Genomic DNA, 16166 nt, shown 5'->3' on the forward strand with positions numbered 1-16166 from the left:
CATCGCAACAAAGTCTGCATCTCTGGTGTGGCGTCTCCTCATCAGTGGGAAGGGGAATGACCCCCGTCACAGCCAACCACAGAGGCATCAGGTCAAAGAGATGCATCTCAACGCTTGAGCCAATGATCGGTCTGGTCAGGGCTGCTACTATAAGCTGCAGGCCAGGTTTAGTGTCCAGGCCTGTGCCAGACTGCAGCAACTAGAATTTCCAACAAAGCCCAGAATGGGCCCCACCCTCGATTAATCTGAGGCTACCGCTGGCTTTTTCTCAGTGCCTGCTTGCCTTGGACCCAAAATGGTAGTAGGGACACCTTCCTCTTCGGAGGTCTAGTTTGGATCCTCCTCAGCAGAGGTAAAAGAAGGTAGGTAGCATTTTCGTACCATTACCCAGGATAGATGGCAGGTCATTGAGTCGCAGGTCGTCCTTGCCTCCTGGCAGTGATGTTCACCCAATGCTGTCTACCTCTTGCAACCACCAGGTTCAGTGTCAATCTCCAGGTTTCTGGAACACCCTGATCTGAGGCCTCCTACTCCTCCTATGTAGCGCCGACTGGGTCTTGCCTACTGCTCATCTACGCTGCTGGTCTCCCTACAGTAGTGAGTGCTGGCTTAGATTTCTTGCAGCTGCTGGCAACTCAAGCAGGGCAGCTTCAGCCACGTATCTTTCTGTATAATGCAGTTAGATGATTGGAGTGGTTCGAGGAGCTCCTTTAGAGCTCTTTTGATGCACCGTCCACACTCTGGTCTTTGTTTATTTTAGGCAACAAGTATATTGCACCATTGTTTTTGAGTGTGTTTTGCCATGCAAAAAGACTTAAAACCGGTTAGTCACCCTATAAAGTCTGTTTTCAGTGAAAGGTAATTATTCAGTTTCAATAACTTATAAAAAAGATGGGGTAGACAAACAGACAATAATTGATGATTTAATGCTATTAGAATGCTATGTAGTATGTCATTGAATACAATGAATATTCCCATAGGTTACTTGCTTATTTCCCATACACATGTATTATGCATTTCAGTCTGCTTTGGAGTCCATACCAAATCTGGCCTGTGGCCTTTATATTAGCAGCCAAATTATTTCTATCATGACAGATTTGTGACAAACAACTTAGAGGGCCTTGAGCAGGCTGGGGAATCCATTCTGTCAGAAGCGCTCTAAAGGTCTACATATGTTAAATATAAAAAGTTTTTTTCAGATAAACTAATTTAAAATATTGCCACCGCCAGATTGGTAGTGCCCATTCCTTTTTACATAATTAAAGATGTTAGGCAATCTGAGCATTAATACATATTATTTGTTTGTGTGGATTCTTATTGTCAAAATCACATCTCCCTACTGTCCGAGCTGACATGGGATACAGCCCTTTTGAGAATTATAAATTGCATATCTTCCACTTTTAATTATATGTCGAAAATAATTTTGTGGTCAGTGAATTTCACAAGGCAATTGGGGTATGCCCATTTGAATCCTAATGTCCCTTGATCGAACCTTCTGGTCTTGAACATTACAGCCTTGCTCGAATATGTTTCTTTTGCTTCCAGCCTGCTTCAGCTACACCAGTCTGCAGTGAAACTCGACTCCCGGGTGCCAGACGAGCTACTGTATGGACGCATGGGGTACCTCTATGCTTTGCTCTTCGTTAACAGACAGTTTGGAGAGGAAAAGATCCCCGCAACCTACATCCATCAGGTGCAGACTTCATGTTCTTGTGTAGATAAATCACTGGAAAAAAGCATAAAGTAAACCTGTAAGGTTGTTTAGTAAGTACTTTTTATGGTGTAAGTGTCAGGAGCTAGTGTCCAATCTTTGATGCCCTTCGAGTACCGAGTATTTGGAAAACTACCTTTATTAGAGCATTTCTGATAAGGTGAGGTTTGGTCCATCTAGCAAGAATACAATCATTTCCACCATATTATGAACATGACCTGTTGTAATGGGCACAACAATCTTGTATGACTCTGTAACATAAAGCACCCACATGCTGACTTTTCTCCACTACACCTGGAAGGACATTAGTTGAATATAAAGTCTTGGCTGAACTAGGGATTTCGGATTTGACTGCAACACTGAAAGAAGAAGATTCATATTGTGGGCATTCTTGTAAAAGCACTGCAAAAGTATCAACAATTAAGAACAATTGTTGATTAAGTCATACAAACATGTTTACACTTTGGCTCCTCAGATTGAAGTGCAGCTCTTAAGGCACTCATTTGGAAGCGTTCCCATGTATTGTGTTGCATTATTGTAGGCAGGAGAGACTAGAAATATACAGGATAGAGCAGAAGCAAGTGTCTTTGTTATTATTCTGCTGAAGAATGCTACATATGTTGAGCACTTGCACTTCTACAACATGTACATTGCTAGAAAACCTGCTTTACGAGCCAAAAATGTGGTTTATACACTGATAATCATTATTTATTATTATTGATTTTGTTATGCTCATGTTTCGGGGAGAGCCGTCAATGGATATTATTTCACATTCTAACCAAGTTTCTAAGGACTACTTGCTTTTAAGATTTGTACCAGAAATCCGATATGGCTACTTACTTGTCTGTGAATATAACCTTATCAGATCAACTAACCACTAGCTTTGTATGTTAGCGTATGCCGTAAAATCATGAAAAACGGTTGTTCTCTTCAGAAAAATCACTTTGCAAGCGTTTCTGTTACTCCACGGTTTCTGTTGAGTAGCATACGAAGACCATCAAAATATTTCTTCGGATCAAAGTTACGTGAGATGCTGTTTTTTTTTTACTTGGTTTTATTTCATGCTTAAGTTACAATAACATGTTTAGGTTGACAATCGCAGTTAGCACCTCGGATGCTAAAGTGTATGAGACAGCTGCGAGAAAGTGTGTCCTCTCAGACTCAACAAGAGTCTCTTTGGTAGTGCTACTCTCGAAACTGGGATTCCCCAAAGGTGACATCATATCATCCATTACCATAGTTAAATCTAGATTACAAGGTTCTGGGTAAGGTACTTGCCAACCACCTGTTTCTGATATTCAGCACGGTGGTACACCCAGACCAGAATGCATTTATTCCAGGACATAACACTTCCCTTAACTTGCGCTGACTGTTCTGGGTTATGAATTGGGAATGACGCACGGATACGCATTGCTAGGTTGCCTAACTAGATATTGAGGAGGTATTTGAAAACCTAGGGTAGCCATAACTCATGGCGATACTGAAGAAGCTGGGCATGGAACTGAACTTGATACAGTGGGTGTTGTTACTGTAGCCAATGGCACAGGTGCTTACAGAAGAGGTTATGTCAGACCCACTTCCCATCAGCAGAGGTACCAGTCAGGGATGCTCCCTTTCCCCCATACTCCTTGCTCTGGCCATGGAGAGCCATAGGCAGGCCTACTGTTACGCATACCCTGCAGGGGGGATTGCAGGAAAGGGATCCAGGCTCATTGTGTTGTTACATGTTAATGATGCCTTAATTGACCTCAGAGCTGATCCAGCGGTGCTGCCACCAATAATGTCACTGTTTGATGAGTTTGGGCAGGTATCTGTGCTCCAGAATAATTGGAACAAATCATGCTTATTCCCACTGTCTCCAGTGACCAAAACTGAAAGAGGGGACCTCCTTAGAGTGGGACTACCATGGATACAAATTTATCATGCTGAGACTGATCTAACTGAAAGCAACGTAGTCCGGGCGTTGAACTCAATTCTTTGCTTGCACCCTTTTTGGATTTGGCTGCTGTTGTCTAAGTTGGGAAGAGTTTTTATTGTGAAAATACTAATAGTCCCTAGACTTCTTTATTACTTCACGGACATCCCAGTGGTCTGAAGAGGAATTTCTTCAGCGACGTGCAACACATACTCTCCTCACAGGTGTGGGACCATGGTAGGTGCCAAGTCTCACTTGATAAGTTATACGCCTCGCTGGCCGAGTGTGATCTAGGAGCCCTTAGGAACGAGCTGTACTATGCTGCGCTACAGCTACAGTGTCCAATGCATTGGCGGGGGTACATTCGTACCCCGGAATGAGCAGAAATATTTGAAGAATTGGAAGGACGCTAACTCCTGCACTTCCTGCTGGGTACTACTCCATTTGGTGAATTAAGCAACATACTATTACGAGTGGCTGTGCACTACTGAAGACCAGTTCTTTATAAGTGCAGTAGGATAACCCATGTGCTCCAAGTGTCCCCATAAGGGCGATGCTGCAGTGTCCTTCCATTTGCACATTGTATCGGATAGGGGACTGGATGGAGGCGGGGGTACAGGTTTGGGCAGATCTAACAACAGACAGCAAGCTGAAAACTTTTGAAGATATGACGATCAAATGTGGCCTGGGGCCAGGGCTTTTTCTGCAGTATTCCGTTCTGAAAAAAGTACAGTTGGCCACGTGGGAAATAATCAGAACATACCCCTTTCTCTCCCCCCCCCCCCCCCCCCCCCCCCACACACACACACACACACAATGGCACCATTGCCTAATGGTGGAACTGAAAAGAACATAACGTACATTTACGGGGCGTTGTGGCAACGTTACACCAAAAGGACTTCGAAACTCAGGGAGTGGTGCAGCTATGCACTAAGCTGTGACATATTGAACAAGACACGGGCCCATTGCTTACAATCCATCAAACAGATTTTGAGAAATGCGAAATTTAGATTTGTCCAATTTAATGTTATCCACCACACTTATCTGACCTTAGTGATGAGGATTTAGCCAGGGGCACGGACTTCCTGCCTCCCCTTATGGCAGACATTGCAGACTTTATGCAAATGGTGTGGTCCTGTCTGTCGACATCTCAGTATTGGTCACAGGTAGTACAATGTATATCAGAAGTGACCGCATGTATGATCCTAACAAAAAGATGTATAGCCATGAAATGGAAATCTGAGGCTTCACCGCCTCTGCATCACTGGTGCACCAAAGTGGGCTAAGGTAGAGTTGCCCGTTTTCCATGCGCTATGATCTGGAGAGGCGGGACGGACTGCCTAGTGCTCTGAGACAATTACTTAGAGAAATTAAATCCCAGAACTGATGAACGTCCCCCATGACCAGAGCCTGTACCTCTATACACGAAAAACAAGAGAAGAGGGTGCCACATAGGAACCTATTGAGGAGGGACCTGAGTGGATATGTTGATTGTTGAGGACCCATTGGGCAGAAAGGTGGAATTCAAGATGACGGAGGTGGTTGCGTCCTACTGTAAGAACAGTCAGGAAAGCATTTTTTTTGCAGTGGTGAGACAGTGATGCACGCATCATGATTTTGGTATTGTGGTTCATGTTATTGGATTATGTTTTTCTTTTGACTTTTGGATACAGTAATGCTGCACTAAAGAAGCATTGGCGATTGGCAATGTATTGAAGTAGTAAAATTTTTAATTAAGATATTTAAAAATAAATCCCATTTGCATTCATAAACATAAATAACAGAAGATAGAGGTAACAAAGATTATAAGACCAAACCTCCTTTTGAACAATGACTTGACGAAATCTTCACAACTCAAATTCTCTTATTCAAAATTTAAAAATAACACATCACCTCTATGCTGCGCAAACCCTTCCAGCTGATCCTGTAGGTAGGCCAGGCTGTCATCTAGGCCTGCCAGATATCTGGCTGAAAGGACAAATAAAGAATTTGCTGGCCCAAGTGCAAAGGTCCTCAAAATGCTTGCAGAACTCGTTCCCATGCCGGGTGGGGACACCCACTGTGCAGCAGCACATGCTGATGTCCCTCTAAATTTGTGGCTATCCTGCATTGCTCAGCTGGCTAATTAGATTCCCATATCGCTGGTAATAATTATGGAGGAGCCTATTACAAATCACTTTCAGCTCTTCATCAGTGAATTTGGGGGTCTCTAATCTGCTCCTTCAGTCCTGTTTGGTGTTTTAAAACGAGCATGGATGTGGAAGAGTGTTGTTATGGTGAAAAGATTTCTCACAATGGACAGAAAGTGTCTGACTTCCTGTCTCTGTATGTAAGTTCCCTGTTTGTTGAAGTAGATACATTTATATGCCCAGACTCTGGAACCTCGGCCCCTTAAGCAAAGCTCTCCGCCCATCAGGTGGGGTGGGGACTCTTCATGAGTAAAAATAAAAACCTGCATACGGGAAGGAGCCCTCTGCATGTGAGAAGGAAACCTCTGCAAGAAGGAGGGAGAAAACGCTTAAGGAGAACATGCAGATCATTCAAGGGAGTGGTTGTGTACCTGACTGAAAATACAAAATTAAGGTCTTAACTAAGTATGCGTTCAAGATTGACTCTACTATATGACTGAATATAACTAAGTCTTGTAGGTGAAAAAGCATTTCAATGATAGTGAGAGTGAAGTGTAAATGTTATAATAAATAGACCATAATAAGTTTGTGAAATGATGGTAACCATACAGTCTAATCTCAGGATGGTATACATTAACAGTGTAGTTGTCCCCCATTCGTCATCGAGAAGACAATGTCCAACTGTATAAAGCCAGAAACCAAATTAGCTGCTCAAGTAAAAATTAGTTACCTAGTCGATCCTGCACCAGTATACCATGACCTCTATTTTGTACCCTACCACTGGTACCTTCATGTGGGCACAGATCAAGAGTAAAGTCAAAATATAAGCCCCATTGCATGGTGATGTTGCTTAACACACAACAGGCTACACAAATCTTGCACACAACTTGTGGGGAGTACACAGCACCCCTCTGTACTATCAAGGCATCTGAATAGCAACATAAGGGTACCAAACGTGTGTTCAATAATGGACATCTGTAGTGTGTTAGGAATGGGGAAAGAGAGTATGCAGGACAGCAAATAAAGACACACGAGTTAATCGACTCCGTCGACGACGAGGATGTACACAGTGGCTACATCGTTGGTGACGACGACAACAGTAACCTGCCTGGCGATGGTAACTTCTTCCTCGTCAACGACGTCCATGACGACGGTGACAAAACCTAGACCGTCGACGCTAAAGATCAAAACGACACGGGGCACTTGGATTGCCAGAGATGACTCCGTTGACGATACTGTTGTCGACACTGTCAGCGAAGAAAAAGAAAGTGCAGTCTGCAGCTGGAAAAGGGAATATCACTCCAGGGGCTACATCCGTTAATCCCGACTCATCTAGAAGAAGATTCAGATGATGATGGGCCGTTCGAGGCAGCCTATAGCCCTTCGCAGCTTCATGTAAAGTGCCAAGAAGATGATGACGAATATTACCAGCAGTATTATTATCCTCAGCAACAGCAGACTTATATTCCAGAGGAGATGGTGTGTGTTCTGAGTTCTCTTATATCTGACCTACAGTCGATGTTGTCAGATTACAAGAGGAGATTTCCGTCAGTGCCGCAGCCGGACATACAGACAGCGCCTCCTCCTTCCATGCCTGCTACTCCAGTGCCACAACCTAGAGCATCCCCTAGATCGACCAGAAGTACCCCGCAGAGGTCCTTCATACAGGTTCCGGACTTTTTGGATGAAGAGAGAGAAGAAGGGGAATTGCAGGACAACTCGGATTGGGACAAAATATATTGCCAACACCCTCTTCTCCGTCACCTAAACCTGTAGATTCTCCCCCCTGGAGATATTGGGGGTTTCCATAATTTGATTGAAAGGGCAGCAAAGAGATTTGGGATACCTATGCCATTTAAGCAGATGGATTGTTTTGTATACGACTTCAAGGAGCCGTATCAAAAGAGTGTTCGCTCTATACCTACAGTTGGATACATCTGGGAGGAAGGTCTCAAAGTAATGAGAAATACAGCTACGGTAACTGCAGTCTTGCCCAGGCTTTCGCAAGGTCACATTGCAAGATATTCTTCTCCGCATGAATCATGGAGATTACATGACGTCTCTGGACCTGCAGAACGCATATTTTCATATTCCAATTTCACTTGCCCACAGTAAGTATCTGTGCTTCGTGGTAGCCGGTAGTTATTTCCAATTCAAAGTCCTTCCATTCGGCTTGAAGTCCGCCCCCAGGATCTTTACAAAGTGCCTAGCTCTGGTGGCGACTTTTCTAAGAAAGAAGAAAATACGAATTTTTCCCTACCTAGACGATTGGCTCATCAAGGCGCGGTCGTCTCAAGCAGCTCACAACTCAACAACAGCTTGCATAGCATTATTTGGCAAGCTGGGTCTAACTCTGAATCACAACAAGTCAAACATCTTACCTATAAGGGTAACAACCTTCCTAGGAGCAAAAATCGACACCATCAAAGACAGAGCATTCCCGTCGATGGAGAGACAAGCGAAACTCGTTACCTTGGCAAGCAGAGTGCAAAGAAAAAAGTATTTTTCTGTACGCACTTACAAATCCCTTACGGGGATGATGTCTTCTTGCATAGAGTAGTCCCTTTTGTCGCCTGCAGGAGGAATTAGATTTCCAGTGGTTACAGAGAGACAACTCGTTTGACAATCTCATCATTGTCACTCTTCGGATGGTCCAGGCTCTACACCGGTGGAAAAGTCAGCGGAACCTAGCAGTTGGTCTTCCTTTCCTGCCACATCGACCTCCATTTGTCATCACCACGGACGCTTCCCTAGAGGGGTGGGGAGCGCATCTTCAAGATCTTTAAATCAGTGGGAAGTGGAGCAACTCCTTCCAAAAGTATCATATCAACTTTCTAGAGTTGAGAGAGATCTTCTTGGTCCTGCAGGCTTTTCTTCCGTGGATAGAACACACAACAGTTCTCATAAGGACCGACAATACTGCAGCAATGCATTATTTAACCAGACAAGGGGGAACAAAATCTCTCCACCTGTCTCGGGAATGGCAGGCGATTTGGGATTGGGCCATTCGTAATGGCATCAGTCTACGAGCAGAACATTACCAGGAAAGCAGAATGAGACAGCAGACATTCTCAGCAGACTAACGTCCTCCTGTCACGAATGGGAATTGAATCAGGGCGTGCTCAACCAGGTCTTCAGAAGATGGGACAAACCCAAACTTGATCTGTTTGCAACCCCGCAGAACACCAAAAGGCCGCTATTACGCAAGTTGGGTTCACCATCCGGGCTCTTGCGGGAATGCATTTTCGATGGCATGGTGCGGAATATTTGCCTACGCTTTTCAACCCATTCCTCTGATATCAAGGGTGCTTGCGAAGATCAAACAGGAACATTGCAGACTCATCCTGATAGCTCCATTTTGGCCCTGCCAACATTGGTTTTCGGAGCTCCTCCTGTTCTCGGAGGCGGACCACATTCCGCTGAAAGTGTCACCACAGCTCCTTATGAGAAACGAGGGCCAGATTTTGCACCCAGACCCCATATCACTCAAGTTAGTGGCCTGGCTCCTGAACACAATGAGTTTGCCCATTTAGACATTCTCCCTGAGTGTCAGGATATTTTGGCAAAGGCCAGGGCTGAGAGCACCAACAAATCGTACTCATTGAAATGGAAGAGATTTTGTGTGTGGTTTCAGAAAGAGCGCATTGATCCGCTATTAGCACCGCCGGAGCAGATACTACCCTATCTTCTCCATCTGGCATCTGCAGGCTTGGCACATGCATCCATTAGGGTGCACTTGGCGGCGATATCTCGCCACAGACGTACGCCTATGGCTCCATCTCTGTGGTCATCTAAATTAAATAAGCAGTTTCTCAAAGGGCTCTTTTGAGTTTTTCTGCCAGTAAGGCCTCCTCTACCGTCCTGGCAACTCAACACGGTTCTTTCTAAACTTATGAAACATCCATTTGAATCGATACACAGAGCGGATCTGAGGCATTTATTGTGGAAGGTGGCTCTGCTTCTAGCCCTTACTTCTCCAGGCGGGTCAGTGAGATCCAGGCGTTCACTATTCAGGAGCCTTTCCTCCAATTTAAACAAGATAAAGTCATACTTTGTACAAACTCCAAGTTAGTGCCAAAGGTGCCATCAGACTTTCATATTAACCAACTGGTGGTTCTAAAATCTTTCTTTCCGAACCCAACGTCTCCAGCGGAGAGAGCTCTCCGTTCGTTCGACATCAAAAGGAACCTTAAATTTTACTTGGAAAGAACCAAGAGTTTTAGAAGGTCTACTCAATTGTTTGTGCATATAGTGCCCCTAGGAAAGGACAGGCACTTTCTAAGAGAAGTATAGCCAGATGGACAGTAGCGGCTATAAACTATTGCCACCAAGCAGCTGGAAAGCTTTTACAATCCTCAGTAAGGGCGCATTCTACGAGAACTGTCTCAACGTCCATGGCACTGTTTGCAGGTGTACCCCTGCAGGACATTTGCAGAGCAGCCACCTGGAAGACGATTCACACCTTTACGAGGCACTGTTGTCCAGATGCTATTCCTAAAGGAGATGCAGCAGTGGGTCAGGCGGTCCTGTGGCATCTGTTCCAGTGAGCTCACATTGCCTCCCTCCATCGTTTTTTCTTCTTTGCACATTGCATGGTTTTAAATTTGCTTTGTTCTCTTTGCATGTATTCCTTTGCCATAATATATAAGTATCTGCAAAATGTAGAATGTTGTATATACGGAGCATTATGTTTTTCTCATGCTATTAAGTATAGCTCGACAATCTCTGATTGAGGGGTTGGAATGTACAATTAATGCAATGTGCTCTTAATACTGCTTTTTAGTCTGATTCAAGCATGTGAATCTATGAAAATTCCAATACTGTAGTAAGAAAATAAGTTACTTACCTGTAACTATTCATAGATTCACATGCGACCCACCCGCCTCCCAGGGAAAGCTCACCTTGGCATATCATATGTTTAACTCTCGATTAGTGCACTAGTGCTTAGAAAATCTGAGGTGCTGGAGCTTCTCTAAGGAGGGTTCTAGAGGGTAGTACTCTCTGATTGGCTAAGGCTCAAGTTTGGTCCTTTTTTAAATAAAGACTTGGATGGGTTATTCAAATGAAGAGAATTTGTTAGTTATAGATGTTATGTCTTTGGGACATTGCCTTTTTTAAGGTACCGGGGACTCCCATCTCGACGACTGGGAATGATTCAAGCACGTAAATTTATGAAAGATTACAATACTGGAGAACTATAGTTACAGGCAAGTAACTTATTTTCTTTTTGGCTATTTGGGGCAGTTCGCGCTTAAGCCCTCATAACTTTCTGTCCACATAAGCTACCCATGCCAAATTTGCGTCCCTGTTTTCCAACAACCTAGGGATTCCTAAAGGTACCCAGAGTTTGTGGGTTCCCCCGAAGGAGACCAAGAAATTAGCCAAAATACAGCAAATATTTAGTTTTTTTCAAATAATTGGGAAAAAAGGGCTGCAGAAGAAGGCTTGTGATTTTTTCCCTGACTAGGGCATCAACAAATGGTTTGCAGGGCTACAATCAACATCTTCCCAGCTTTCAAGAACAGGCAGACTTGAATCAGAAAACCACATTTTTCAACACAATTTCGGCATTTTACTAGAACATACCCCATTTTTACTATATTTTGTGCTTTAAGCCTCCTTCCAGTTAGTGACCGAAATGGGTATGTAACCAATGCTGGATCCTGGAGATCTAAACATTTCTGAAAAGTAGACAAAATTCTAAATTCAGCAAGGGGTTATTTGTGTAGATCCTACAAGGTTTTCCTACAGAAAATAACAGCTGAAATTAAAAAATATTGAAATTGAGCTGAAAAAAACAGGCATTTTTCTCCACGTTTTACTCTTTAACTTTTTCCTGCAATGTCAGATTTGTGAAAGTAATATACAGTTACGTCTGCTGGACTTTTCTGGTTGCGGGAATATATAGGGCTTGTAGGTTTATCAAGAACCCTAGAGCCAATAAATGAGCTGCACCTTGCAATGGGTTTTCATTCTATACCGGGTATAGTTCATTTGGTGAAATATAAAGAGTGAAAAATAGGTAACAAGAAAACCTTTGTATTTCCAAAATGGGCACAAAATAAGGTGTTGAGAAGCAGTGGTTATTTGCCAATCTCTGAATTCCGGGGTCCTCATACTAGCATGTGAATTACAGGGCATTTCTCAAATAGATGTCTTTTTTACACACTGTCTTACATTTGGAAGGAAAAAATGTAGAGAAAGACAAGGGGCAAGAAAACTTGTTCTGCTATTCTGTGTTACCCCCAAGTTTCCCAATAAAAATGGTACCTCTGAGAGGAGCCACAAATTTCCTTCCATCCAGCGTTCCCCCAAGTCTCCCGATAAAAATGGTACCTGACTTGTGTGGGTAGACCTAGTGCCCGCAAAAGGAAATGCCCCAAAACACTATCTGGAGACATCAAAATTATAAAATACAAAACCACCAGTTTTTGCAAGGGTGGGGGGCACCCACGTTTTTGGTCCTGAGCTCAGCAGCCATAAAGGGAAACCTACCAAGCCCAGACATTTCTGAAAACTAGACACCTGAGGGAGTCAAGGGAGGTGTGACTTGCGTGGATCCCCCAGTGTTTTCTTATCCAGAATCCTCAGCAAACCTCAAATTTAGCTAAAAATCAAAATGGTCCCACATTTCTGTTTGTGTCACCGCACCGGGACACATTTCCTACCACCCAATGTTCCCCTCAGTCTCCTGGTAAACATGATACCTCACTTGTGTAGGTGGGCCAAGTGCCTGTGACAGGGAAGAGGCAAAAACATGTTGAAAATGAGGGGGAACCTAGGTGGGGCCAGAAGGGCAGTTTGAAAAAAAAAAAAAAAAAATTCTATGCTGACAAGTGAGGCAGAATTTTTATCGGTATAGATGAGACAATGCTTGGTGATACGAATTTTGTGGATTCAAGCAGATTCCTGAAGGTTCCATCACAAAAATGAGGAAAAAATGTGTGATTTCCAGCAAAGTTGGAGGTTTGCAGGGCATTGTGGATAAGGCACTGGTGCGGGGTGCATGTGAAGCACACCACCCTCGACTCACCCAGATGTTTAGTTTTCAGATGTGCCTAGGTCTTGTGGATTTTTCTACATGGCAGCGTCCCAAAGTCTAAAAAAAATGTAGACCAAACCAAAACCCAAAATAATCAAATGTCCTCTTGCTTGCCGTGGGATAAGATGTTTAGTGTGCGGGGGGAGAGCTGAAAGACTGTTACCCCCTTCAGTTGGGGTGGGGGCATAACCATGCCCATACTGGTTGGTAGCCACCACCCCACTATTTAAAAAAAAAAAATAATAATAATTCCCTGGCATCTAGTAGACTTTCTTGACCCTGCCCCCCCCCCAGGTTGTGGATCGGGTTAGCTGACCCATCTGCCCACTGGTGGGCAGAACAACTTTGGCCCCATTTCTTCGGGGTGGGGGTATGCCCATACCCCCACCTTCTTATTTTGAAAAAAATAATCTTCCCTGGTTTCTGATGGGCTTTCTGCCCCCTTGGGGGCAGAGGGTCCTTACAAAAATAGGCCCCAAAGGGGACAGATATGGCCAACAGTAATGTGCCCCCAGGGGAAGCGACCCTTGCCCAAGCGGCTGCCCCCCAAGCAAAACACACACATACACACACACCAATCCCTGGTGCCTAAGTGGTTTCTGTCCCCCCGGGGGTAGATTGGCCTAATAGAAATAGGCTGATCTGCCCCTAAGCAGAAATGCTCCCGCCCCAGGGTAGCGACCCTTGCCCAAGGGGTCACTCCCCTTGCGTGAAATTGGTGCAAAAAAAATAATCCCTGGTGCCTAGTGGTTTCTGCCCCCCCCCCCCTTGGGGCAGATTGGCCTACTAAAAATAGGCCGATGGGGCAGAAATGGACTAAAATTAATTTTGCCCCCCAAAGGAGCGACCCTTCCCTAAGGGGTTGTTCCCCACATATAAAAAAAATTAACTGAACAAATGATTTTTTTTCCTGGTGTCTAGCGGCTTGGGCAGAAATGGCATACAAATAAATTGACCCCCTGGGGAGCAGCCCTTGCCCAAGGAGCCACTCCCCTTATGTGTGAATACAAAGAAACAACAGTTTCCCTGGTGTCTAGTGGCATTACTGGTGCCCGATCGCATCGCGATAGGGCAGCAGAAATGCTGAGAGAGACATGAATTGAGAGGAAAGGCCTTTCTCTCCTTTCATGCCTCTCTCACCCCCTCTACGTGATCCGTGATAGCGATATGGTAGGCCTCTGATGAGGTCAGCGTGCGATCGCGTACTGACGTCATCAAATGCCACAGGGGAGTAGGGGGGTGGCGGGGGTGGAAGAGGAAGCGATTCCCCTTCCATCCCTGCCCAGGGGAGGGGGATGCAAGGCCCCCGGGGGAGCACTAGCGCTCCCCCCGAGGGCCCCTACTTGGACATAACGGTTACGTCTTGGGCACCCGAGCGGTGCTGCCCAGGACGTAACCGTTACGTCCAGGACACCCGATGGGTTAATAGCAAGTGTCTTACCCTTTTGTGGCCGTGTTTGTTTATTTGCATGTCACTTTCTAAGGCCTTCCTAACCCCTTCCTATTATCAGTAGGTATTCCCCATTTTTCAACCATTCTCCCCTTTGTTCCTTCCTCATTTACTACCAAAAAATATAGGTACTTCATCTGGAGACACATAGTGGAGCTCTCAGCATAGAAATGATGGGTAAGGCGGAGACCTCCGTATGTAGGTTTGCGACTAACATTTTGTAGTACGTTAATAGTACTATTATAGTACTACTAAGTGTACCACAGAGTGTAGTTTGTGACTAGGCCACATAGTGTGCTTATTTATTCTGGTAAAAAGAGGATATGAAAAAGTCTCAAATCCTGAAATAATATTGAGCTGAGAGCTGGCCTGTCTTCTCAGATCATGTTTCATATAGGGTTTAAACACGCAAGACAAAGGCTCTCATTTTACTTTTGGTGAAACAGATTGACTTTTTCTGCACGCAATGCAGATATTAAGGTGCAGTACATTTTCCCCTTTTCTTTAAGCCATTCCAGCCTTTTTAACAAATGACTTCATCCTATTGCTATTGCACAGTATGTAAACTTGCTGCATAAATTAAACAACCATTCGTGAGAGTGAGACTAAGGTGTGTTAGAAGCTAGATCAGGTTGGAGAGAGGCAAAGTGAATCCACTATTGCTTAAAAGAGAGAGGAATGGAGGGCTGGGCCTGTCTGGTGGGTGTATCCTTGTTTATCATGGGTTGCATTAAATATTAGTGCGAAGGGTTTGTAGGTTCAAGATACATTGGTTTGAGTAGGAACTATATACAAGATTCTGAAATTATTTTTTTCCTGCTTAAGTCTTTGGGTGGTGGGTGTGCCACAGCTGGTTTTGTAGGTTGTGCTTTCTATGCTTTACACATGTGCAAGGAAGTACTCAAAGTGGCTATTTACTTAATGTGAATAGTTAAGACTTGGTTTACTGGACGTTCATGAACTTGCACATTAATGATAAGAAGTACATCAATTACACACAGTTGCAGTTCTCCTGCGTTGATACCTTTTATAGATTCACATACTTGAATTATTCACCAGTCTAAGAACCATTTGTAGTCGTTATTTAAACAGCAGTGGTCTAGTACACTCATTTTACATTGCTTGAGGCCTACAGCATGTGCAATCTCTCCAGCCCCTCTCTTTGTCCCAAACACTAGCCTAATTGGTGAATAGAATGTCGTCTCCAATCAATCATTCACAGAGATTTGTAGATCGCAAACTTTCACTGCGGGGGGGGGGGGGTCTCCAGGTGCTGGGGGGGGAGTCTGCATGCCTTGGCCAGCTGGTGATGGCGGTCTAAGAGCCAGGTTTTAAGCTGTCTTCTGAAGCTTTCCAGGGATGGGGAGGCGCACAGGTGGAGTGGGAGGTCATTCTAGGTCTTGGCTGCAATGTAGGAGATGGAGTAGCCTCAGAGGCATTACCGACGGATGCGGGGGACATATGCCAGGGTAAGGTTGGTTGAGCGCAGCTCTCTGGTAGGTCGGTGGAATGTGATGCGTTTGTGGATATAGCCAGGTCCGATGTCCTGCAGGGCCGTGTAGGTGTGTGTGAGGCGCTTGAAGTGGAATATTTTCTGAATGGGAAGCCAGTTGAGGGCCCTGAGGTTGGGAGAGATGCTGGTTCTTCTTGGCAATATCGAGGACCGGAGGACAAGTCTTGTTGCCTCGTTCTGGATGGTCTGGAGGCGGTTCATGAGCTGCTTCGTGGTTCCAGTGTAGAGTGCGTTGCCGTAGTTGACACAGACCTGGGTGACTGTCATCCTGGTTGCGATGGGGATCCAACGGAAGATCCTGCGGAGCATGCGTAGAGTGTGGAAGCAGGCAGAGCAGACGGTGTTGATCTGTTGTTTCATGGTGAGTTGAGTGTCGAGGATAATGTTGACATTTTGTGCATGGTTT

At 44.7% G+C, this 16166-nt stretch overlaps 1 protein-coding gene across 2 annotated transcripts in view; it reads left to right on the forward strand.

Moving 5' to 3' along the window:
- The window catches only part of LANCL1 (LanC like glutathione S-transferase 1), a 378881-nt gene that overhangs the window by 169943 nt on the left and 192772 nt on the right, over positions 1-16166 (forward strand). For both annotated transcript variants that reach the window (XM_069225656.1, XM_069225657.1), the window contains exon 5: positions 1546-1693. In XM_069225656.1, the coding sequence (XP_069081757.1) occupies positions 1546-1693 (148 nt within the window). The remainder of the gene's footprint in view (positions 1-1545; positions 1694-16166) is intronic.

Source organism: Pleurodeles waltl, chromosome 3_1 (genome assembly GCF_031143425.1).
Source record: "Pleurodeles waltl isolate 20211129_DDA chromosome 3_1, aPleWal1.hap1.20221129, whole genome shotgun sequence".
Taxonomy (NCBI): Eukaryota; Metazoa; Chordata; class Amphibia; order Caudata; family Salamandridae; genus Pleurodeles; species Pleurodeles waltl.